General features: G+C 52.0%; 2 protein-coding genes across 16 annotated transcripts in view; one reads left to right on the top strand and one right to left on the bottom strand.

The window, feature by feature from the left end:
* Positions 1 to 19,656, bottom strand: part of CACNA1C (calcium voltage-gated channel subunit alpha1 C) — a 459,127-nt gene that overhangs the window by 150,025 nt on the left and 289,446 nt on the right. The window lies entirely within an intron of this gene.
* The window catches only part of LOC132345376 (putative uncharacterized protein FLJ46204), a 39,481-nt gene continuing 22,543 nt past the window's right edge, over positions 2,719 to 19,656 (top strand). The window contains exon 1 of the mRNA XM_059887243.1: positions 2,719 to 2,765. Within this exon, the coding sequence (XP_059743226.1) occupies positions 2,719 to 2,765 (47 nt within the window). The remainder of the gene's footprint in view (positions 2,766 to 19,656) is intronic.

Below are 19,656 nucleotides of genomic sequence, written 5' to 3'. Positions count from 1 at the left end.
AGACCACCTGGTTTTATATCCAAGTGCTGCCATAAAGATCAGAGCAGAAATAAATGAAACAGGGAATTAAAAAATCATAGAAAAGATCAATGAAATTAAGAGCTGATTCTTTGAAGAGATAAAATTCATAAGCCTTTGGCCAGACTCTTTGGGAAAAAAAGCAGAGAGGGCTCAAATGAATAAAATCAGAAATGAAAGAGAAGTTACAACCCACACCACAGAAATACAAAGGATCATTAAGACATGACTATAACCGAGTATGCACCAATAAAATGGAAAACCTAGAAGTGGAGAAATTCCTAGAAATACATAATGTCCCAAGACTGAACCAGGGAAAGATAGAAAATATGAACAGACCAATTACCAGAAATGAAATTGACCAATTACCAAAACAAAAGTCCAGGACCAGATGGCTTCACAGGTGAATTCTACTGAACATTTAGAGAAGAGTTAACACCCATCCTTCTGAAACTGTTCCAAAAAATCGCAGAGGAAGGAATGCTTCCAAAATCATTCTGTGAGGCCACCATCACCCTGATACCAAAGCCAAAGACAGCACAAAAGATGAAAATTGCAGGCCAATGTCACCGATGGACACAGATCAGAAATCATTAACAAAGCATTAGTGAACTGAATCCAACAATACATTTAAAGAATCACAAACCATTGTCAGGGCTTCCCAGGTGGCGCTAGAGGTAAAGAATCTGCCTGCCCACGCAGGAGACATAAGAGACACGGGTTCTATCCCTGGATTGGGAAGATCCCCTGGAGGAGGGCATGTATTCTTGCCTCTGCCAATACTGGAATACTGCCATTCCAGTATTCTTGCCTGGAGAATCCTATGGAGTGAGGAGCCTGGTGGGCTACCGTCCATGGGGTCACAAAGAGTCGGATACGACTGAGCGGCTAAACAACAACAAAAGCAACATCCTATTGAACAGTGGAAAGTCAAAGGCATTTCCTTAAGACAAGGAAGCCCACTTGCCACATTTACTCAACATAGTCTTGGAAGTCCTAGCTACAGCAATCAGAGAAGATAAAGTAGTAAAAGGAATCCAAGTTGGAAAAGGGAGAATTAAAACTGTCACTGTTTGCAGACGACATGATACTATACATAGAAAATCGTAAAGCCACCGCCAAAAAACAACTAGAGCTCATCAATGAATTCAGCAAAGCTGGAGGATACAAAATTAATATACAGAAATACATTTTTAACTTGGAGTATAACCTTCAAAAATTATGAATCACTACGTTGTACTCCTGAAACTAACATAATATTGTACATAAGCCACGTGCTGTGCTGTGCTAAGTTGCTCAGTCGTGTCCAACTCTTTGCGACCCCATGGACTGTAGCCTGTCAGGTTTCCTCTGTCCATGGGATTCTCCAGGCAAGAATACTGGAGTGGATTGCCATGCCCTCCTCCAGGGGATCTTCCCGACCCAGGGATCGAACCTGGGTCTCTCACATTGCAGGCAGATTCTTTACTGTCTGAGCCACCAGGGAAGCCCAGACCTCAATTTAAAAAGTACAATAAAAATTTTCAACAGTGCTAGAGAGGAAAACTGGAAGATGGAAAGGAGGAAAAAGGCAGAATAGCTAGGAAGAGAAGATGCACAAGAGCAGGAAAGAAGTGTGATGTCGTTGGAGTCGGTTTACACCCAGAACGAAGTCCTTAGGTAAGGTTCCTGAAGTTACGCCCATGAAGCCCGGGATTGCCCTCAGAGACCCCGTGTGTAGGGGGAGCCCCCTACAGTGCACAAAGGGGGACGTGTCCAACAGGCCTGGGAGAAAGGGCCTGCAGGGCGTGAGGCTTGGATCCTCTGGGAAGAGCTGACCATTTCTCTACCTTCTGTGCAGAAAGCAAGCCAGTGACCTGGACCCTCTGTCTGACCGCAGCCAGGTTCCCACTGACCTCTGGCTCCTGTGGCTGGAAGTCCCCGTGTGACTCCAGAGTAGCTGCACCCAGCCAGAGTTCAGAGCACCAGCAGCCTCTGGCCTGACGCCCTCCCCTGAGTCACTGCTCCCAGCTGCCACCCTCTCCCACCCCTACCCCACGGCCCAGGGCCTGGGGAGACAGGATCTCTGGGCTGGGCCAGAATCAAACAGCCTGTGGACGGGTCAGATGTCTGGCCTCAAGGACTTGAGTTCTGATGAAGTGCACAGACATTCAGCACTCTGGGGCCTGCAGCTGAAGAAGCAGCACCCTGGTCAGAGCAGCCAAGTTGGGGGTAGGGTCAGAAGGGACATAGGCCATCACAACACGGTGAGGTCTGCATGAGGCCGTTATACTAGTGAGCTTGGGCGCTCCTTCCCAACACCAGCCAGAGGCAAAGGGCACCTTGGGCTCTCCCAGGATCCAGGTCAGACACTGGGCCCTCAGACCGTGTGACGCCTTTGATCTGGGAAAAGTGATGAACGTCTAGAGGACCGGGCTTTCCTTTGAGACGGCGGGTCCGGGTGGAGCTCCCACTCGACACTCGTGCATCCCGGGTGGCATCTACACTCAGGGGACTCACCCAGCACAGGGGAGCAGGGTCGTCATTGGCACAGGGGGCTGGCGTCCTCCCCAGAGTTCACATCTCAGGAAATCCTGGCTCCCAGGTGCTGGCTCACCAGGGGCCTGGACGGTGGGTCAGTGCTTTTACAGGAGACACTGAGGGGGTGAGGACAGTAGAGGTGGCTGGAGCAGCCGCCCTGTGTGGATGCCCGCAGTTAACATGCTCCCGTCCCCGGAGGCTGGCCTCAGATGCCACCTCCACCACAGGTGAGGAGTCCGAGGCTCAGAGAAGTCAAGCAGGCTGTCCAGGGCCCACAGGCTGCCGAAGCCCAGCCCAAGGCTTGACCTCTGACTGTCCAATTTGCCTGCACAGCCTCAGGCAGGGTGGGCCCCAGGAGCTTGGCCTCCTGCCCCTCACAGCCTCCACTGGAAATCCTGTATTCTAATAATGGCCAAACCAGCAGGATGTGGGAGCATTACAGATGGAAGGAGGGAGCCCTTCTCCAGCCCGGGGCAGGTGTGGCAGGCTGGGACCATGTGGCGTGGGACCTGGGAGAGACGACGGCACGGCCATCTCTAGCCCAAAGCAGTGGTCAAGGTGCAGACCCAGCAGCTGTGGTCCCACCGTGAGTGGTTCCAGGACTGCGGGCTTCGGAGCAGCAGCACAGCATCCATCAGAGCTGAGCTGACACACGTCCGTGCCAATAAACGAACATTTCCATCTCAGGTGGCTCTATCTGACAGGCGCCATCAATTCACACAGCAATTTATGCAGCCAAGGGGAAAGGTGTGGGGGGCATGGGTGGGGTTGGGGGAGGATGGGGGGCCAGCCTCAGGCTGTCAGGTTGTATTCATTCATTTTGCAATCACTCACTCGTTCACTCAGTCATTTATGCAGTCACTCAGTCACTCATTCCCTCACTCACTCATTCATTCATGCAGTCACTCACTCATTCCCTCTCATTCATTCATGCACCCACTCAATCCTTCACACATTCATTCATTCAGTCACTTATTCACTCACTCACTCATTCTCCAGAAGAGCCTAGGTGGGTGCAAGAGCTGGCCTGTGTTACAGAATGTCTCTTTCCCCCAGCCTCTTAGCTTATATTATAAAGATCACCTACATTTTGAGTTGTTAGATTTGGGCAAAACTGCACGTTTCTCAGTCTTTCCTCGGTGCTGTCCCATCTTACCCACCTCGTGACACCGCTGTGTAGAAGTGTGTGCTGGGTCACAGTTGGCAGATTAGAGACCCCCTGGATCACACACTCTCTTTTCCTTCAAAATAGTCCCTCCATCTGGCTTCAGCAGTTTGAAAATGCACGAAATCCGTTTGCTAGGCATCTGTTATATCTACTTGTTTACACATTGATCAAGGTACTTATCCCCCGGTTCAAAGAGATGAGATGGTTTACCGAGTGCTCTCTGAGGGCTGGAGGTGACTGAACTGAGACGACCTGATCAGTAGGAGAGCTGGGGCCTGGAGCCCACAGCAGAGCATACTCAGCGCCCCCACCGGGGTTCCAGTCACTGCGCATCTCCTTGACGCGCCCTCACCTTCCTCTGTCTCCCACCTGCTAGGTGTCCGCCCTCATTCCCCACCCCTCAGAAAACACAGGGAGACCCGAGAGGCACTGACGTGGGGGGCAGCAAAGGACAGGGCATCCTCACAGGGTCCACTCTTGGGAGACACACCTGCGCTGAGTATGCACACACATGCACACACACATGCCTGCACGTAGGCAGGGTCTAGGTGCTTTGTACTCCAGGCTGGTCTATTCCCTTCCCTTTGGTTTGGTTTGGCTTCTTCTGCACAAAGCGGTCCATGGGAATCAGGGTCCTTGGAAGTGAAACATCAACACGAACCTCCCGGATCCATCGCCTTGAACCTCCTGGATCTCTTTCTTGAAAACCTCTTAAAGCCAGATGCTTGGGTGGTGTGGGGTGGGGACTAGTTCTCCACCCTTTCCTGCAGGGGATGATGGGAAGCTGGGGTCTTGTTCCCAGAGCTGGGGGTGGGGCAGGGGGAGGCCGACATGATGCCCTGTAGGGGCTGAGGTGATGCAGATCCTGCAAGACCACGGGCCCCATGACCAGCCAGGCCACCTGCTCCATGGAGGGACCGGTCCCTCTGGCCGACTCTAATAGGAGCAGGACACCCGGTCCTGCCATCCCAGACTGGAAGCTACAAATGACCGGAGCCTGAGAGAGGCCAGCACTGGCAGCCTGCTGGGCCCTGGCAGCTGGTGGGGGACCGTGATTCATCCCTGCCCGACAGACGTTGCTCCTGGGTTTGCCTTTCCGTCTCCCCGAGCTGCCCGGTTCATCCATCTCTGCTCCGCGGCCCCACTGCTGCCCCGTTTCCTCTCCCACCTTATTTCTTCCCTCACCCTGATGGGGATTTGGGCACAGCCGTGGTTGGCTCTTTCTGCCCCGGCAATGCCTTAGCTCTTTTCTCCGTGTCAGGGGAGCACAGGTGACATGCTTTGCACAGGTGAGCACTCAGGAAGGAAGGAAGGAAGGAGTAGAGGGGGTCATGGGAGACGGAGAGGAAGAGGCTGAAGAGGACACGTGATGAAGGCACCTGGCTTCGAGGGAGAAGGACAAAAGTCACTTAGAACTTGTGTATTGCTCCAAGCGCAGTTGTCAACAGAGATAAAAAACTATAGGGGCAGACCCCACACAGGTGTCTCGATTGAAATTCCGCGCCTACTGTCCACCTGCCAGCAGATAACTGTCAGGGACACATTTGCCTCACCCCCACCCCGGTCGGATGACGACTTTAACTCAACAACAGGGAGTGGACTGAACATGAAGTTGGTCCCACAGGAAGGGCCTGTGGGGACGGATGGCCCAATTCTTCTTCCCGCATTTTAACGATGAGGAATCTGAGGCTCCGGGGAATCGAATGATTAGCCGGTGAGCAGTGCAACTAGGACTAAACCCAGATACCCCAACCCAAGCCCAGTGCCTCGGGTGCCGCACCAGGGCGTGTGCTCCCAGGAGGGTTTTAAAAGCCAGCCGTCATGATGAAGAAGAAAAGGCAAATCCAGCCCAAGCATATTTGACCATATGTGCTGATAAAGTGTGGACGGGACAGAAGGCATGAGCTGAGGAAAGCCATGATTAGGACAAGATGAGAAGTGTCTGCACACAAAGAATAAACTAACTTTATGATCATGAACGGGCACTCGTTAAATGCACCGAAGATTAGCGTTACTGAGCCTGGGGCAACGGAGACGCCGGGCAGTGCAATGGTATGATGGATGACACCGGGCGACCTCTCTGCTGCTCTGGAAATGTTTAGAAATGTTAACAGGTGATTGCAGAAGTATGACCCCTGGAACAGAAGACGCCGTCAGCCCTGGTTATACACACAGTGTGGAAATGAGGGAGACTCACTGGCCGGCAGTAGAAATGAAACATGGGCCGAACTTGCTCCATAAAATAAAGTGACCTGGAGACTTCTGCTTCTGGAAAGATGGAGCAGACATATTTTCCCCATTCATCCCACAAAGTGCAAATAAAATCCACAGACACTCCAAACAAAGCAAACACAAGACGACTATAAGAGGAGCACAAGGAGGCGCAGTGGCAGGGGGCCCCAGCACTCAAGGAAAGGCACATGGTGAGTCCCCAGGGTTTTGGGTAACAGAGAAATGCCAGCGGGTGCAGGCAAACCAACACATGCATGACTGAGGTCCGCTCTTTTAGCCCAGGACCCAGGAAAGGGGCAGCCTAGCAAGACAAACTTCACTCCACATTACAATAAAATATGCATAGCATAAAATTTACCAGTTCAGCCATTTTAAAGGGCACAGTTATGTGGCAAGCCGGCAATAACACAAGATTCTAAATAACAACCGGAACGTCCAGTTTGCTCTCAAAATCACTCACCACACCAAGAACCAGGAAAATGTCAACTTGAATGAGAGAAAAACAATCAACATATACCAACACTGAGATGACCCAGATGTTAGAATTATCTGGCAAGGATTTTACAGTAGCCATCATAAAACTGCTTCAACAACCAATTTACAAACATGCTTGAAGCAATGAAACAATGGAAAAATAGAAAGTCTCAGAAAAGAAACAGAACACCTCAGCCAAAAAGCAGGAAATTTTAGACTTGAAAACAGTAATGGAGGAAATTTAAAAACTCAATGAATGGGCTCAATAGCAGAATGGAAACAACAGAGAAAAGACTCAGTGAATTTGAAGATAGAACAGAAATGACCCAATGTGAACAACAGACAGACAATAGTCTTTAAAAATGCAGAGTCTCAGAGTCCCGTTGGACCATAACAAGAAATCAAACATCCCTGTCATAGCAGACCTCTCTGTCCTGCCGCTGAAAGCTCCTGTGAATCTATGGATATTTAAAATAAAAAAATCTTAAAAGCATAAAGTGACTTGGCTCAGTAGAACCATGTCCTGCCCCCAGTTTTCCCAATATCTCTCAGGGAGCAGAAGTCCTCCTCCAAGGAACCCGGACCAGGCGGTCTGGCTGTCAGGTGGGCACAGGGAGGCAGGGGTGCCCCGACAAGGCAGGTCCCCTGGGCAGTTGACCGTGTGATGCTGGATGCCTGTGGTCAGCTTAGCTCTGCACCAGCTGCAGGAGGCGCTAGGAACGCAGATGGCATGACGGATCCTTCCCCCTAGTCCCGGAGCTCGACTCCTCCCAGGCTCTCCTCAATCTTTCACACTCAGCTCTTTGCCAAGAACAGCCACCAAAGAACCAGCCACAAACACGCATTCTTTCACAGGAACCCCCGTGGCTTTGCTTCTCCGCTCCCCAAGCAGCCAGCCCCCAGAAGCTGACAAGGTGCCCGTTTGTCTCAGTGTGGTTTGTCCACTTAACCTTCTGGAACGCAGGTACCCTCCTCCTTCCCTTCAGCCACGTGGGTAGAGGCCACGCACGGCAGGCCAGACCCTCAGGTGAAGGGGAATCTTGGCTTCCGATTGAGCTGCTAATCCTCGGGGCTACACAGGGCTGACTGTCTCCCATTTAATCCTGCCTAGAAAATACTGGGCTTCCCAGGTAGCTCAGTGGTAAAGAACTGCCTGCCAGTGTAGGAGGTGCAGGTTCGATCCCTGGGTCAGGAAGATCCCCTGGAGTAGGAAATGGCAACCTGCTCCAGTATTCTTGCCTGGAGAATTCCATGGACAGAGGAGCCTAGTGGGGCTACAGTCCACGCAGTTGCAAAGAGTTGGATGCTACTGAGCGTGGCACAACACAGGACAGAAAATACTAGGTGTGAATACACAGCACCCGTTGCATGAGAAGCACCTGCTAAGTGGCCCCTTTCTCACCCAGGGAGGGTGCCCTTCACCCTGAGACAAGGAACACTTAGAAGGCCGGACTGAGGGCGTGCAAAGAGGACACATGCTCCACCCAGGAGGAGGAGGAGGCTCACCCATGAGCACCTCTGCTTGACATGAGGAAGGGGTAACACGGTGTGTTCTTGAGGGTTTAAGACAGTGGGTGCTCTGTATTTACAACTAGGATTTTCTATGCTGTGCAGCGCTCAGTCGCTAAGTTGTGTCCGACTCTTTGTGACCCCATGGGCTGTGGCCACCCAGGACGGTTACGAAGGGCCATGGATGGAGGACGGAGCCTGTATTTCCTGGGTGATTTAATTACTGTCCTTGCTGGGGGACTAGGAGTGACTCTCAGCCTTTCCATTGTGAGCCCCAGAGACAATGGTGGCATTTCCGTGGCGTCCAGTGGGAGGAGGAGGGTGTGCTCAAGGTCAGCCAGAAGTGATAGGCCCAGGACCCGCTGTGTCCCAGGTCCTGCCTGGACCAAGCCCCCAGGGATGCCCTGGTAACTGGCCAGGAAGTTCTGACCAGAGGACTTTAGGAGTTACGTGTTTCCCCAGCAGAACCAGGCAGCTCTGAGAAAGCCCCCGGGCACCGGGGTGGAGTCGTGTTTACCTACAGTCTTCGGGGGGGGGTACCCCAGGCTGACGCGGGACGTCTACCTGGGACTCGCCTGGCAGGTGGGGGAGGCACCGATGAGCTAAGGCCATCAGCTTGCTCAGCATATCTCTCGTCTGTTATTGGTGGTGCTTGTCCTAATCATATAGTGTCAGTGCATCTATAAATTATCTTGTCTCTCAGCAGCTGCCAGGAGTGATGAAAGCTGTCACTTAATCAAAAAAGCTTAAATTAATTAAAGGGGGAAAAAAAAGGGAAGGGAAAGGAGAGCAGCCTTGGAACGGCTATTCCGGGCCCTGCGGAGCTTTGAGGCGATGCCAGCTGAGGAGCTGCTGTTCCGTCACCAAGGTTTCCATCCCTGCCTGCTGGGGCTCAGGGACACCTCTGTCTGCAGCCCCTCCCCGCCCCCGACAGAGCAGTAAACAAAACCTACCCAGCTGGGTAGCTGTAGGGCAGGACCAGAGGTTCATAACACCAGACGTCTGTTTGGCCTGGACTTGTGTCTGCTTCAACTTGATTTTTTGGGGTGAAATGCTGATCAGAAAGGAGACAAGGGTGTGGAAACCAGGCTGACCTCCAGAGAACTGGGGAAGACTGGCGTGTGCCCCGTCACTACATCCTGTCCCTGTGCGTCTGCCGCTGTCACCTGGGTACCCAAGTTCCCCTCCCCACTCTGCACAAGGCCATTCTAACCCCCCCACCTGTGAGGCCCTCAGGATTCGCCTGTCCCTTTCAACTCTCATCCATTTTAGAAAACTAAGCAAAACACAACTCAACAACCTTGCTCCTAGCTAGGGATCAAGTGGGAAGGGAAAGTATCTAATGAACTTATTATTCATTGGTATCATGACTCAAAGAATATGTTGTTGAGGGAGCAAAGTCCTGGTGATGCAGGAGATGCCGCAGAGCCTGGCTGCTGGCCCCGACACCAGGACTCCGAGGGTCCCAGCGACCCTGGGATCCCCGAGGCTGAGCGTCTGCAGTTCATGACAACGGCAGGGTGACGTTTTCAGATTTACAAAATGACTTCATGTGTGAAGCAGTCAGAGCCAACGCTAACATCCCCGTTTCCTAGATGGGAGCCTGAGGCTCAGAGAGGTTAGGCGCCTTGCTGAAGGTCACACAGCAGTGTATGGCAGAGTGAGGCCTGGAGAGCAAGGCCTTTGTTTTCTGTCTCCGCATAGCCTGCCAGGCTACTTCCTACCTTCTCCTCCAGTGGGTTAGCTACTGTTCCCTCAGCTCCTTGTGGCACTTGACTCTGATCTGAGAAGCACATGGCGGAATCCCTTCAACCTGGCTCTGGGACCTGGGGTCCCACTCAGCTGGCTGTGCTCGGTATTCTCCCCTCCCCCATCCTTATCCTTAAAGGGCTTGAAGCCCTGCCAGCCGATAAGATGTGTGTGTGTGTGTGTGTGTGTGTGTGTGTTTGTGTGTATGGAGTTGCTCAGTCATGTCCGACTCTTTGCAGCCTCATGGACCATAACCTGCCAGGCTCCTCTGTCCATGGAATTTTCCAGGCAAGAATACCGAAGTGGGTAGCCTTTCCCTTCTCCAGGGGATCTTCCCAATCCAAGGATCGAACCCAGGTCTCCCGCACTGCAGGCGGGTTCTTTACTATCTGAGCCACCGGGAAGCCCAAGACGACAAGACAAATAGCCAGAAAGGTCGGGTGCTGTCGGGGTGATCATCCAGCTTTGGTGAAATCACGCCCATGCAGGAGATGTAGCAGGAGGTGCTGGCAGTTGGGGTCGATGCAGCCCTCCTGTCATCCTGGGGCAGTGACAGCTCAAGCTCCTGCCCTGCCGGCATCGCGGACGGCAGGCTTGTGCTCAGCTTGGCCACGACGCTCCGGGTGGGGGCCTCTGGCCACCCCCAGCAGGCTCACACCGAGTCTGGAGCCCACCGTAATTAACGGAAAGCCAGGTGACACTCCGTTCCCTTCTCGGCTTTATGGGGACGCTTGGAATTTCCAGAAGGTGAGGACATGGTGTAAGGGCCTATCTGTGCTGCCAGGCTTGCAGCTTCATTAACAAACACTCAGTGCTCTCCGTGTGCCAGGCACACACTCAGTTAATACCTGCTCTGTGGGTGTCTTCTATGGAATCCTCATACCAGCCTGCAAGTGCTCCTGTGCCCTTTCTAAAGACGGGAAAACAGAGGCACTGGGAGGGTACCTAAGTTACCATGGAAACCAGGCTGGAGGCTCTTTCCTGCCCTTCCTCCCCCACCTCGGATGCTCTGCCCAGGCAGTGATCAGAGCAGAGAGCCTGCTGTCTCCCTGTCTGCTGGGCCCAGAACCTTCTTCTCCCCAAGGGTCCAAGGGGAACACCCGTCCATAGGCTGATCCAATGATCCGATGAGGCCATGGACGAAAATGTGTGTTACCACGAGTGTGCATGAACACAAGCACATTTTGTGTCTGTTGCCTTCGAAGATGTGGCTTCGGGCACTTGGCAGGGTGCGGGCCAGCTGGGGCTCTCGGTCTCGGGTAACGGGGCGGGGAGGCAGGTTGACTCCAGGTGAGGGCAACAGTGCTGCAGGTGCACGGGGGGACCCCGAACTGATCTGGGGGGCAGAGGAGACGCCGTGGGAAGAGCTTTGCTTGCATCCCTCTGTCCAATATCCAGAGCAGCCATCGGAGGTCAAGACCCTCAAGCTCACTGTGCTTTCCCACCTGCCAGAAACACTTCTCACCCCCTGCTGCCGTTCTTGACTTGTCCCCCGACCCCTGAGACTCCTGGGGCTCTGAACAGCCGCCCCCAGTGACTCTGCACCCTGGGGCCCATCACCCCCACCCCCCAAGCTCCCACTCTGGCCTCTGAGGTTGTCTAACTCTGGTCGTTCAGGCCACATTCTGGGGTGCCCAGGCTTCTGGCGTTTCAAAAACAAAGACCTGACGAGCCTGTTTACTCTTCTTCTTGGTAGGAAAACTCTCCACCAAGACATCCAAATACGGAAGCAACTGCTATTTAGCCCCGGGGGTTTCTCAGTTGGGTCCCTCCTTAGCGCGCGGCTGTGGAACATCTTGTGATTCTAAGTAAAACGCTGTGTGTGTGTGTGCATGGGTGCGCTTTTCTGAAAGAAAGTGAGCATTTGTTAGTCATGTCCAACTATTTGGGACCCCATGGACTGTAGCCCGCCAGGCTCCTCTGTCCATGGAATTTCCCAGGCAAGAATACTGGAGTCGGTTGCCATGACCTCCTGCAGGGGATTGAACCCGGATCTCACGCATTGCAGGCAGAGCTTCTTTACCATCTGAGCCACCAGGGAAACACTTTTCTGGGGAGAGTCCAAAGCTTTCACCAGATACAAAAAGAGGTTTGTGAACCCCAAAGAGCTAAGAACTGCTGACAGGCTGGATGACTGGAGAGGGAGACACACACAGGCATGGAAGTTTCCAGAAACACTGCAGCAGACTCCCCAGGCCACCAGCCCGGACCTCTAAGGGACCGGATTCCTGGGTTTGGGAATCCTTCAACAGCCTGGTTTTATGAAGTGTTTGCGTACTTCCGAATGGCGTGGCCCCGCCAAGCCTGGACCTGCGCCTTCGGAAAACCACTAATGAAACAGAGAAGAGAGGGAGAGGCCCAGCTTCCTGCCAGAGCTCTCGGCCAGGAGGAGGCTGCTGTGCAGCTGCAGGAGGGGGGCAGCTGGGTCCCCAGGAAATTTAATAGGTGGTGACAGGGGAAGGCCTGGTGACAACAACTCCGCCCCTTCGCAGGGGCCCGAGGTCTCCGGAGCCTCGGCTGGGCCGTGGAGGACCGCAGGCCGGGCAGCCAGCCACTGCTTCGTGGATCAAAGCTTGGCACAGTCCGGGCCACAGACCCCGAAGGGCCGGCCCCACCCCACGGTCCTGTGGGGCTGCCTCTCGGCCCTCCAACTGCAGACGGAAAACAGCCGATCCTGGACAGATTGTGTCCTCGGGCCTGGAGCAGCATGAGCTTTGTTGACAAGACGCTCAGGAGGGCTACGCAGCCCTGTTTCCACACTCCACCTCTTCTGGGTGTTTCCCTGTCAGAGGCTCGGAGTACACGCATATGTCACTGAAACGTGCACGACTGGGCACAGGCAGAGCCAGCACCCTGGACTCAATGCACCCGCGTCCTAGAAGCTCCATGTGCTCAACTCAATGGCCAGAACGAGCCACTCATGCCCTTCCTGTCCCATGTCAGCCACACCCTCCACTGGCCCCAGCCATCACGCTCAGGCTTCCCTGGCGGCTCAGATGGTAAAGAATCTGCCTACAATGCGGGAGACCCTGGTCCAATCCCTGGGTCTGGAAGATCCTCTGGAGAAGGGAAAGGCAACCCGCCCCAGTATTCTTGTCTGGAGAATCCCATGGACAGAGGAGCCTGGGGGCCTACAGTCCACAGGGTCGCATAGAGTCAGACAGGACTAAGTGGTTAACACGATTATCGTGCTCAAGTCCAGAATCAGGGAGCCAACATTGGCTGGGCACCCAGGGAGTTAGAACAGAATCCACAGACCAGGTGATCTTGAAAGATTGCTCTTGAGCATCTGTCTGTTCATTTAAAAACTCAGGACACTAAAACCTGATCCTGGCTCATAAGGATTAAATAAGACAAGGCAGGTCAGAGCCCAGTACACTCTAAACACTCAGGTAAAAGGCATATCTGAATATAAACAGGGGCTCCTGCAGCTCAGGTCTGGGGTCAGAGGTCAGAAGCTCAGGGATGCAGACAGGTGTCCCGCCCTGTAGGGTATACAGGAAACCTCAGGGAGGAAGGGAAGAACCAGGTCAGCCCTGAAACTATGAAGAACCTGCTCTCTAGGGTCTGGGGACCCGGTTACTCTTCCTGTAACTACCACATGTGGCCACCAGGGGCGCCCAGATTCCCTCCATCTTTCTTAGGAGTCCTGGAAAAAAACGTTTCTCTTTTTTTTGTGCTAAAATAAGGCTGGAGATTTTCATATGAAAATTTCCCTAGGAAACTAAGAAGAAAAGAAAACAAATACAGAATGCAAACATAGAGAATTAGACGAGTTGACAGTGCAGAACTTGGATCCTGATTGAAGTAAAGTCTGACTCACACCACTGTGTAGGTGTAGCCTGTGACCAAGGACCCAGTTGCAGACAAGACCAACCGTGCAGGCTCCTGCTGCATTCCTCTGGGGGGGCCCTTCCCCTGCCCCAACGCTCTACTCTTAGAGCCCTTCCTGCCCACTCCTCCCATTTGCATTGCAGCTCTCAATCCCAGGGGGCACCAGCCTGGTTTTACAGTATTGGAAACACTTCATATTCACATATACAGTAGGGCAGTGACACTTCCTTGGTGTAAAGAATCCACCTGCCAGTGCAGGAGACTTGAGTTTGATCCCTGGGTCAGGAAGATCTCCTGGAGAAAGAAATAGCAACCCATTCCAGTATTCTTGCCTGGGAAATCCCATGGACAGAGGAGTCTGGCGGGCTACAATCCATGGGGTCACAAAGAGCTGGACACAACTGAGCATGCACTCACAGGGAGATAATATCATTCCCACCAAGGAGGGAAGATGGCTGTTTTCTCCAAGCAAAATAAAATCTACTGACTTTATGGTTCAGTGAAAGATCCAGTGGCTAAAGCTGTCCTGCAGTGGTGTTCCAGCTTATCCCACCTCTGCCCTTGAAAATCAGGCACAAGGAATGAAGCCATGTTTTATTTTATTAATCCCACTTATTTTTTTTCCCAAGCCTGAGATTCTTTTTTTAAAAAAATAATTTAATTTCTTTCTTTGTATGTTTTTGGTTGTGCTGGGTCTTCACTGCTGCGTGGGCATTTATCTAGTTGTGGTGCATGGGCGTCTCATCTCGGTGGCTTCTCTTGTTGCTGAGCACGAAGCCCAGAGACTCTGAAGCCTGTGTTTCGAGGGCTGAGCTCAGCCAGGCTCACCCTGCGGGTCAGGCAACAGCTCCTGGGCTCTCACCAGAGGAGCCCCTCGGAGTAGGAGGACAGCCCGGATGCCCTAGGACCTGCCACGCTCGGCTTCCTGAGCAGACCTGGGGGGGCCTCTTTCCCAGGGGAATTCAGAGAGGCAGCCCCTGCCCCGAAGGGCTGTTAGGATGACAGAGAGCCAGGACCCACCAGGGATTTAACCCCGAGGAATTAGGGAAGCCAGCATCTCCTGCACTCAATGTTGGGCACTTGAGACACATTACCTCCCTGCACCCCAGCCCTGCAGATTGAGTGCTCCCACCAGCCTCTAGGCAGGCGGCCCCAATTGCACCTGGCAAGGCCCAAGGTGAGGCCCCACAGCTCCTTCCACTCATGCCCATCCAGGGTCACAGGTGGGTTGATGCAGAGCCAGGAGACGAGGGTTCTGGCAGCTGGAAGCCCTACTCCTCGATGCCAGCGCCTCCCTGGAGGCACAGGCACTGGGGCCTGGACCAGCTGGGGAGGCGCCCACCATCCAAGGTCGGAGCTGGGAGCCAGGGGCCCCTTATCTCCTGCTTGGCTGGCTCCCTGCCCAGGCTGCTGTGGGCCCAGCGGCCCCCACTGAGGGGCCCTGGTCTGGGGGCCCTGCTTTTCCAAGGAGCTCGAGTTTCTGCGGAAGATGAAGCTGCAGCCTCTGCTTTCAGGCTGTGAGGATGGCGGCACTGCATGGCTGCTAACTCTGAAGTGAGGCGGGGCTGAGGCCCTGAGTCGTCGAGGGGTGGGGCGGTGATTAGCTCAAGTCAGGGGTCACCGAGGACCCCTTACTAGTGTGAGGCCTACCCAGGAGCGAAATCAGATGAGTGGAGGCCAGGTGGACACAAAGAAAAGCTGCCCATGAGCGCAAGCAGGTGGGGTGGGGTGGGGCCTCCCTCCCCCTCCCCCCTCCCCCTCCCCTTCAGTCTCCCCCCTCTCCCCTCCCCCCGCATTGAGAACAGTCCACAGTGGTTCTCCTCTCCTGGTAAAGGGTGGCACATCAGGCACAACCTGGAGCCACCTTCTACCTGGGCACCTGCCATGGGCGCCCCCCAGGTCTCCTGCAGCCTCAGCACAGCCAGCAGCAGGAAGGACCTTTTAAAACACAAGCATCTTGCAGACAAAATCACCCACAGGTGGGCTCCCGCAGCAGGACGGGGAGAAAGGCTTAGGGAGAAACAGGCCGCGTGCTCTGCACCCAGACAATGGCAGTCTTTCGATAGAAACACCCAAGAAGCCCACAGGTCGGCTGCTTTCTCGTCCCTGCAGCTGACAAGGTCTGCTCGGAGGTGCCCAGACAGGTGGGCAGCCAGCAGTGCTCCGGCGCTTCCTGAATAGAACGGAAGCAGCTACATTGCCCAATTTTTCTAATGAGCACATAACCAGAAAAGAATTAGAAGAATTAAGTTCCTGTGCATGAACAAAGGCTAATTATCAGATGAAAATAGCTTGATGGTAACCATAATCCACATATTTACATATTTTCTCTCTTTCTCATTTAACATCACGGAACAATTTATTTTAGGTCTATGTTTGGGGATAATGTCGGCTTTAAAATGAAAAGAATTCCTCAGCATTTGTGAGAAGACCATCCTCTGGTTTTCCTCACTTTAGAGTGCTTTTGGGAAACAGATAACACGGAAGCCATGTGAAATTCTAAATGCAAGACCGGGGAGGTGACCGGACAGGGGAGGCCCAGAGCTGCTGCTGTGCTGGAGGCGCACTTTGTCTGTGTTGTCTAACATGGAGGCCGTGAGCCACATGGCTGCTCAGCACTTGATACATGCCTACTGAGACTGAAGAACTTGAGTTTTACTGTTAGTCAATTTTAAGGCAAGTGGCCACTTCAGGCTAGTGAGTAAGGCCCTGGCCAGCACAGGTCTCAGGCAGAAGTAAGTCTGTGTGACACTGAAGAGCCCAGAGGGGGGGGTTCTTTGAGAATGTACTGTGATACACAGCCTCTTTGGAAGACAGTATGGGGATTCTTTAAAAAACTAGGAATAAAACCACCATATGACCCAGCAATCCCACTCCAGGGTATATACCCTAAAGAAACCAAAATTGAAAAAGACACATGTACCCCAATGTTCATTGCAGCACTATTTACAATAGCTAGATCATGGAAGCAATCTAGATGTCCATCGACAGATGACTGGATAAAGCAGCCGTGGTACATACATACAATGGAATACTACTCAATCATAAAAAGGAACAGTTTTGAGACAGTTCTAATGAGATGGATGAACCTAGAGCCTATTATTCAGAATGAAGCAAGTCAGAAAGAGAAGTATAAACATCGTATACTGATACATATGTATGGAATCTAGAAAGATGGTACTAGTGAATTAATTTTCAGGGAAGCAGGGGAGAAACAGACATAGAGAACAGACCTATGGACACGGGGGGAAGGGAGGTGGGAGGGGGTGAGATGTATGGAGAGAGTACCATGGAGATTTACAATACCACATGCAAAATAGATAGCCAATGGGAATTTGCTGTATGACTCAGGGAACTCAAACAGGGGCTCTGTGACGATCTGGAAGGGCAGGATGGGGAGGCAGATGGGAGGGAGGTTTGGGAGGGAGGGGACATGGGCATACCTATGACTGATTCTTGTTGATATATGACAGAAAATCACAAAATTCTGCAAAGCGATTATCCTTCAATTAAAAAAATTAAGTGGCAAAAAAAAAAAAAAGAATTCACCGTGAAAAGGGGCTTCCTCAAGACTCTGATAACCTGAAAAGAAAAGCTTTCATTCATTCCTGACTCATCCTCGAACTCCAACCCCCACTTTTGCCTCCCGGTGTCTTCAAGGAGCAGATCACTTCCTTACCTTCTCCTGACCACTCTGGCCTGGCATCTCCCCAGTCACTGTATTAAAACTGCTCTTTAAAGACCCGGGGGGCCTTCAATTTTGACACATGGTGGTCTCTCCTCGGTCACTCAGGAGTCATGGGGTGGCTTCTTTGGCAGCCCTCCTCTCTGTGGGGTGACACAGTCCCCAAATCCTCTCAGTTCCACATTTGTCCTGACTAATCTACATATTAATCACTATGTACTATCACTACGAACAAAGTTAGTTAGTGGAGGTGATGGAATTACGGTTGAGCTATTTCAAATCCTAAAAGATGATGCTGTGAAAGCCCTACACTCAATATGCCAGCAAATCTGGAAAACTCAGCAGTGGCAACAGGACTAGAAAAGGTGAATTTTTATTTCAATCCTAAAGAAAGGCAATGCCAAAGAATGCTCAAACTACTGCACAATTGCACTCATCTCACACACTAGCAAAATAATGCTCAAACTTCTCCAAGCCAGGCTTCAACAGTACGTGAACCATGAACTTCCAGATGTTCGAGCTGGATTTAGAAAAGGCAGAGGAACCAGAGATCAAATTGCTAACATCTGCTGGATCTTTGAAAAAGCAAGAGAGTTCCAGAAAAACATCAACTTCTACCTTATTGACTATGCCAAAGCCTTTGACTGTGTGGATCACAACAAACTGTGGAAAATTCTGAAAGAGATGGAAATACCAGACCACTTGACCTGCCTCTTGAGAAATCTGTATGCAGGTCAAGAAGCAATGGTTAGAACTGGACATAGAACAATAGACTGGTTCCAAATCGGGAAAGGAGTACATCATGGCTGTATATTGTCACCCTGCTTATTTAACTTATATGCAGAGTACATCATGAGAAATGATGGACTGGATGAATCACAGGCTGGAATCAAGATTGCTGGGAGAAATATCAATAACCTCAGATGTGCGGATGACACCACACTTATGGCAGAAAGCAAAGAAGAACTAAAGAGCATCTTGATGAAAATGAAAGAGGAGAGTGAAAAAATTGGCTTAAAACTCAACATTCAGAAAACTAAGATTATGGCATCTGGTCCCATCACTTCATGGCAAACAGATGGGGAAACAATGGAAACAGTGACAGACTTTATTTTTTTGGGCTCCAAAATCTGTGCAGATGGTGACTGCAGCCACGAAATTAAAAGACGCTTGCTCCCTGGAAGAAAAGTTATGACCAACCTAGACAGCATATTTTAAAAGAGAGACATTACTTTGCCAACAAAGGTCTGACTAGTCAAAGCTATGGTTTTTCCAGTAGTCATGTATGGATGTGAGAGTTGGACTATTAAGAAAGCTGAGTGCTGAAGAATTGATGCTTTTGAACTGTGGTGTTGGAGAAGACTCTTGAGAGTCCTTTGGACAGCAAGGAGATCCAACCAGCCCATCCTAAAGGAAATCAGTCCTGAATGTTCATTGGAAGGACTGATGTTGAAGCTGAAACTCCAATACTTTGGCCACCTGATGCAAAGAGCTGACTCATTTGAAAAGACCCTGATGCTGGGAAAGATTGAAGGCAGGAGGAGAAGGGGATGACAGAGGATGAGATGGTTGAATGGCATCACTGACTCAATGGACATGAGTTTGAGTAAACTCCGGGATTTGGTGATGGACAGGGAGGCCTGGTGTGCTGCAGTCCATGGGGTCGCAAAGAGTCAGACATGACTGAGTGACTGAACTGAACTTAATTTCCTCCACAACACCATCTTTCATCTGTGCCCGAGGCATCAGTATTCTCAGCATCAGTCCTCCCCTCAGCCCCAGACACCTCCAGGAATGACAGCCTGGCCCTTCATCACTCCGTGTCTCAGCAAATGAATGGAACCCCTTTTTTTCTGGTCCCCCAGAGCACCTGCATGGCTCTCTGCTTCCACAGCATCCCCGAGGCTCATCCTTTCTCCTCCCATTCATGCTCTTGGCATGGCCTGAGTTCAGGTCAGGTGTGTGTGCACAAAAGGTCTCCCGGTAGCCTCCCTCCTCAGCCCCTTCCCACTTGGCACTCTCCTGACCCTCAGGATACCACCCTGCTCGAGACCTTGCACCTATGTGGGAGGAGGTCACAAAGGCACGGAATCAACGATGCCCCCAAAGGCCAAGGCTCCCCAGTGGGCCTCCTGCCCCCACCCCCGCTACACACCGTGTTCAGATCACACACGCTCTGCTGACCTCGTGTTTCCCTGTGTCCACAACCCTCCCCAGAGTCATCCTGGTCACTCTTCAAAGCCAATTCTGGAGCCTCCTCTGATTCTTGAGCTCTCCAAGCCCATCCCTTCCGCTTCTCCCCAAAGCACTTTGTTCCCAAAGCTGTTCCTTATCAAAACTGAAACAGTCCTACCAGACAGAATCACAGCCAACTGTATTTGTGTCTCTATTCCCCAACAAAACGTCAATCAAGCATGGCTCTCCTTCAGCTTTGGTTTCAGGACCTGGAGCAAAGACTCTCCCTGCA

The sequence above is a fragment of the Bos taurus genome, chromosome 5 (assembly GCF_002263795.3).
Source record: "Bos taurus isolate L1 Dominette 01449 registration number 42190680 breed Hereford chromosome 5, ARS-UCD2.0, whole genome shotgun sequence".
Classification (NCBI taxonomy): Eukaryota; Metazoa; Chordata; class Mammalia; order Artiodactyla; family Bovidae; genus Bos; species Bos taurus.
The sequence above is the reverse complement of the archived record's forward strand: the minus strand, read 5'-3'. Positions and strand labels throughout refer to the sequence as shown.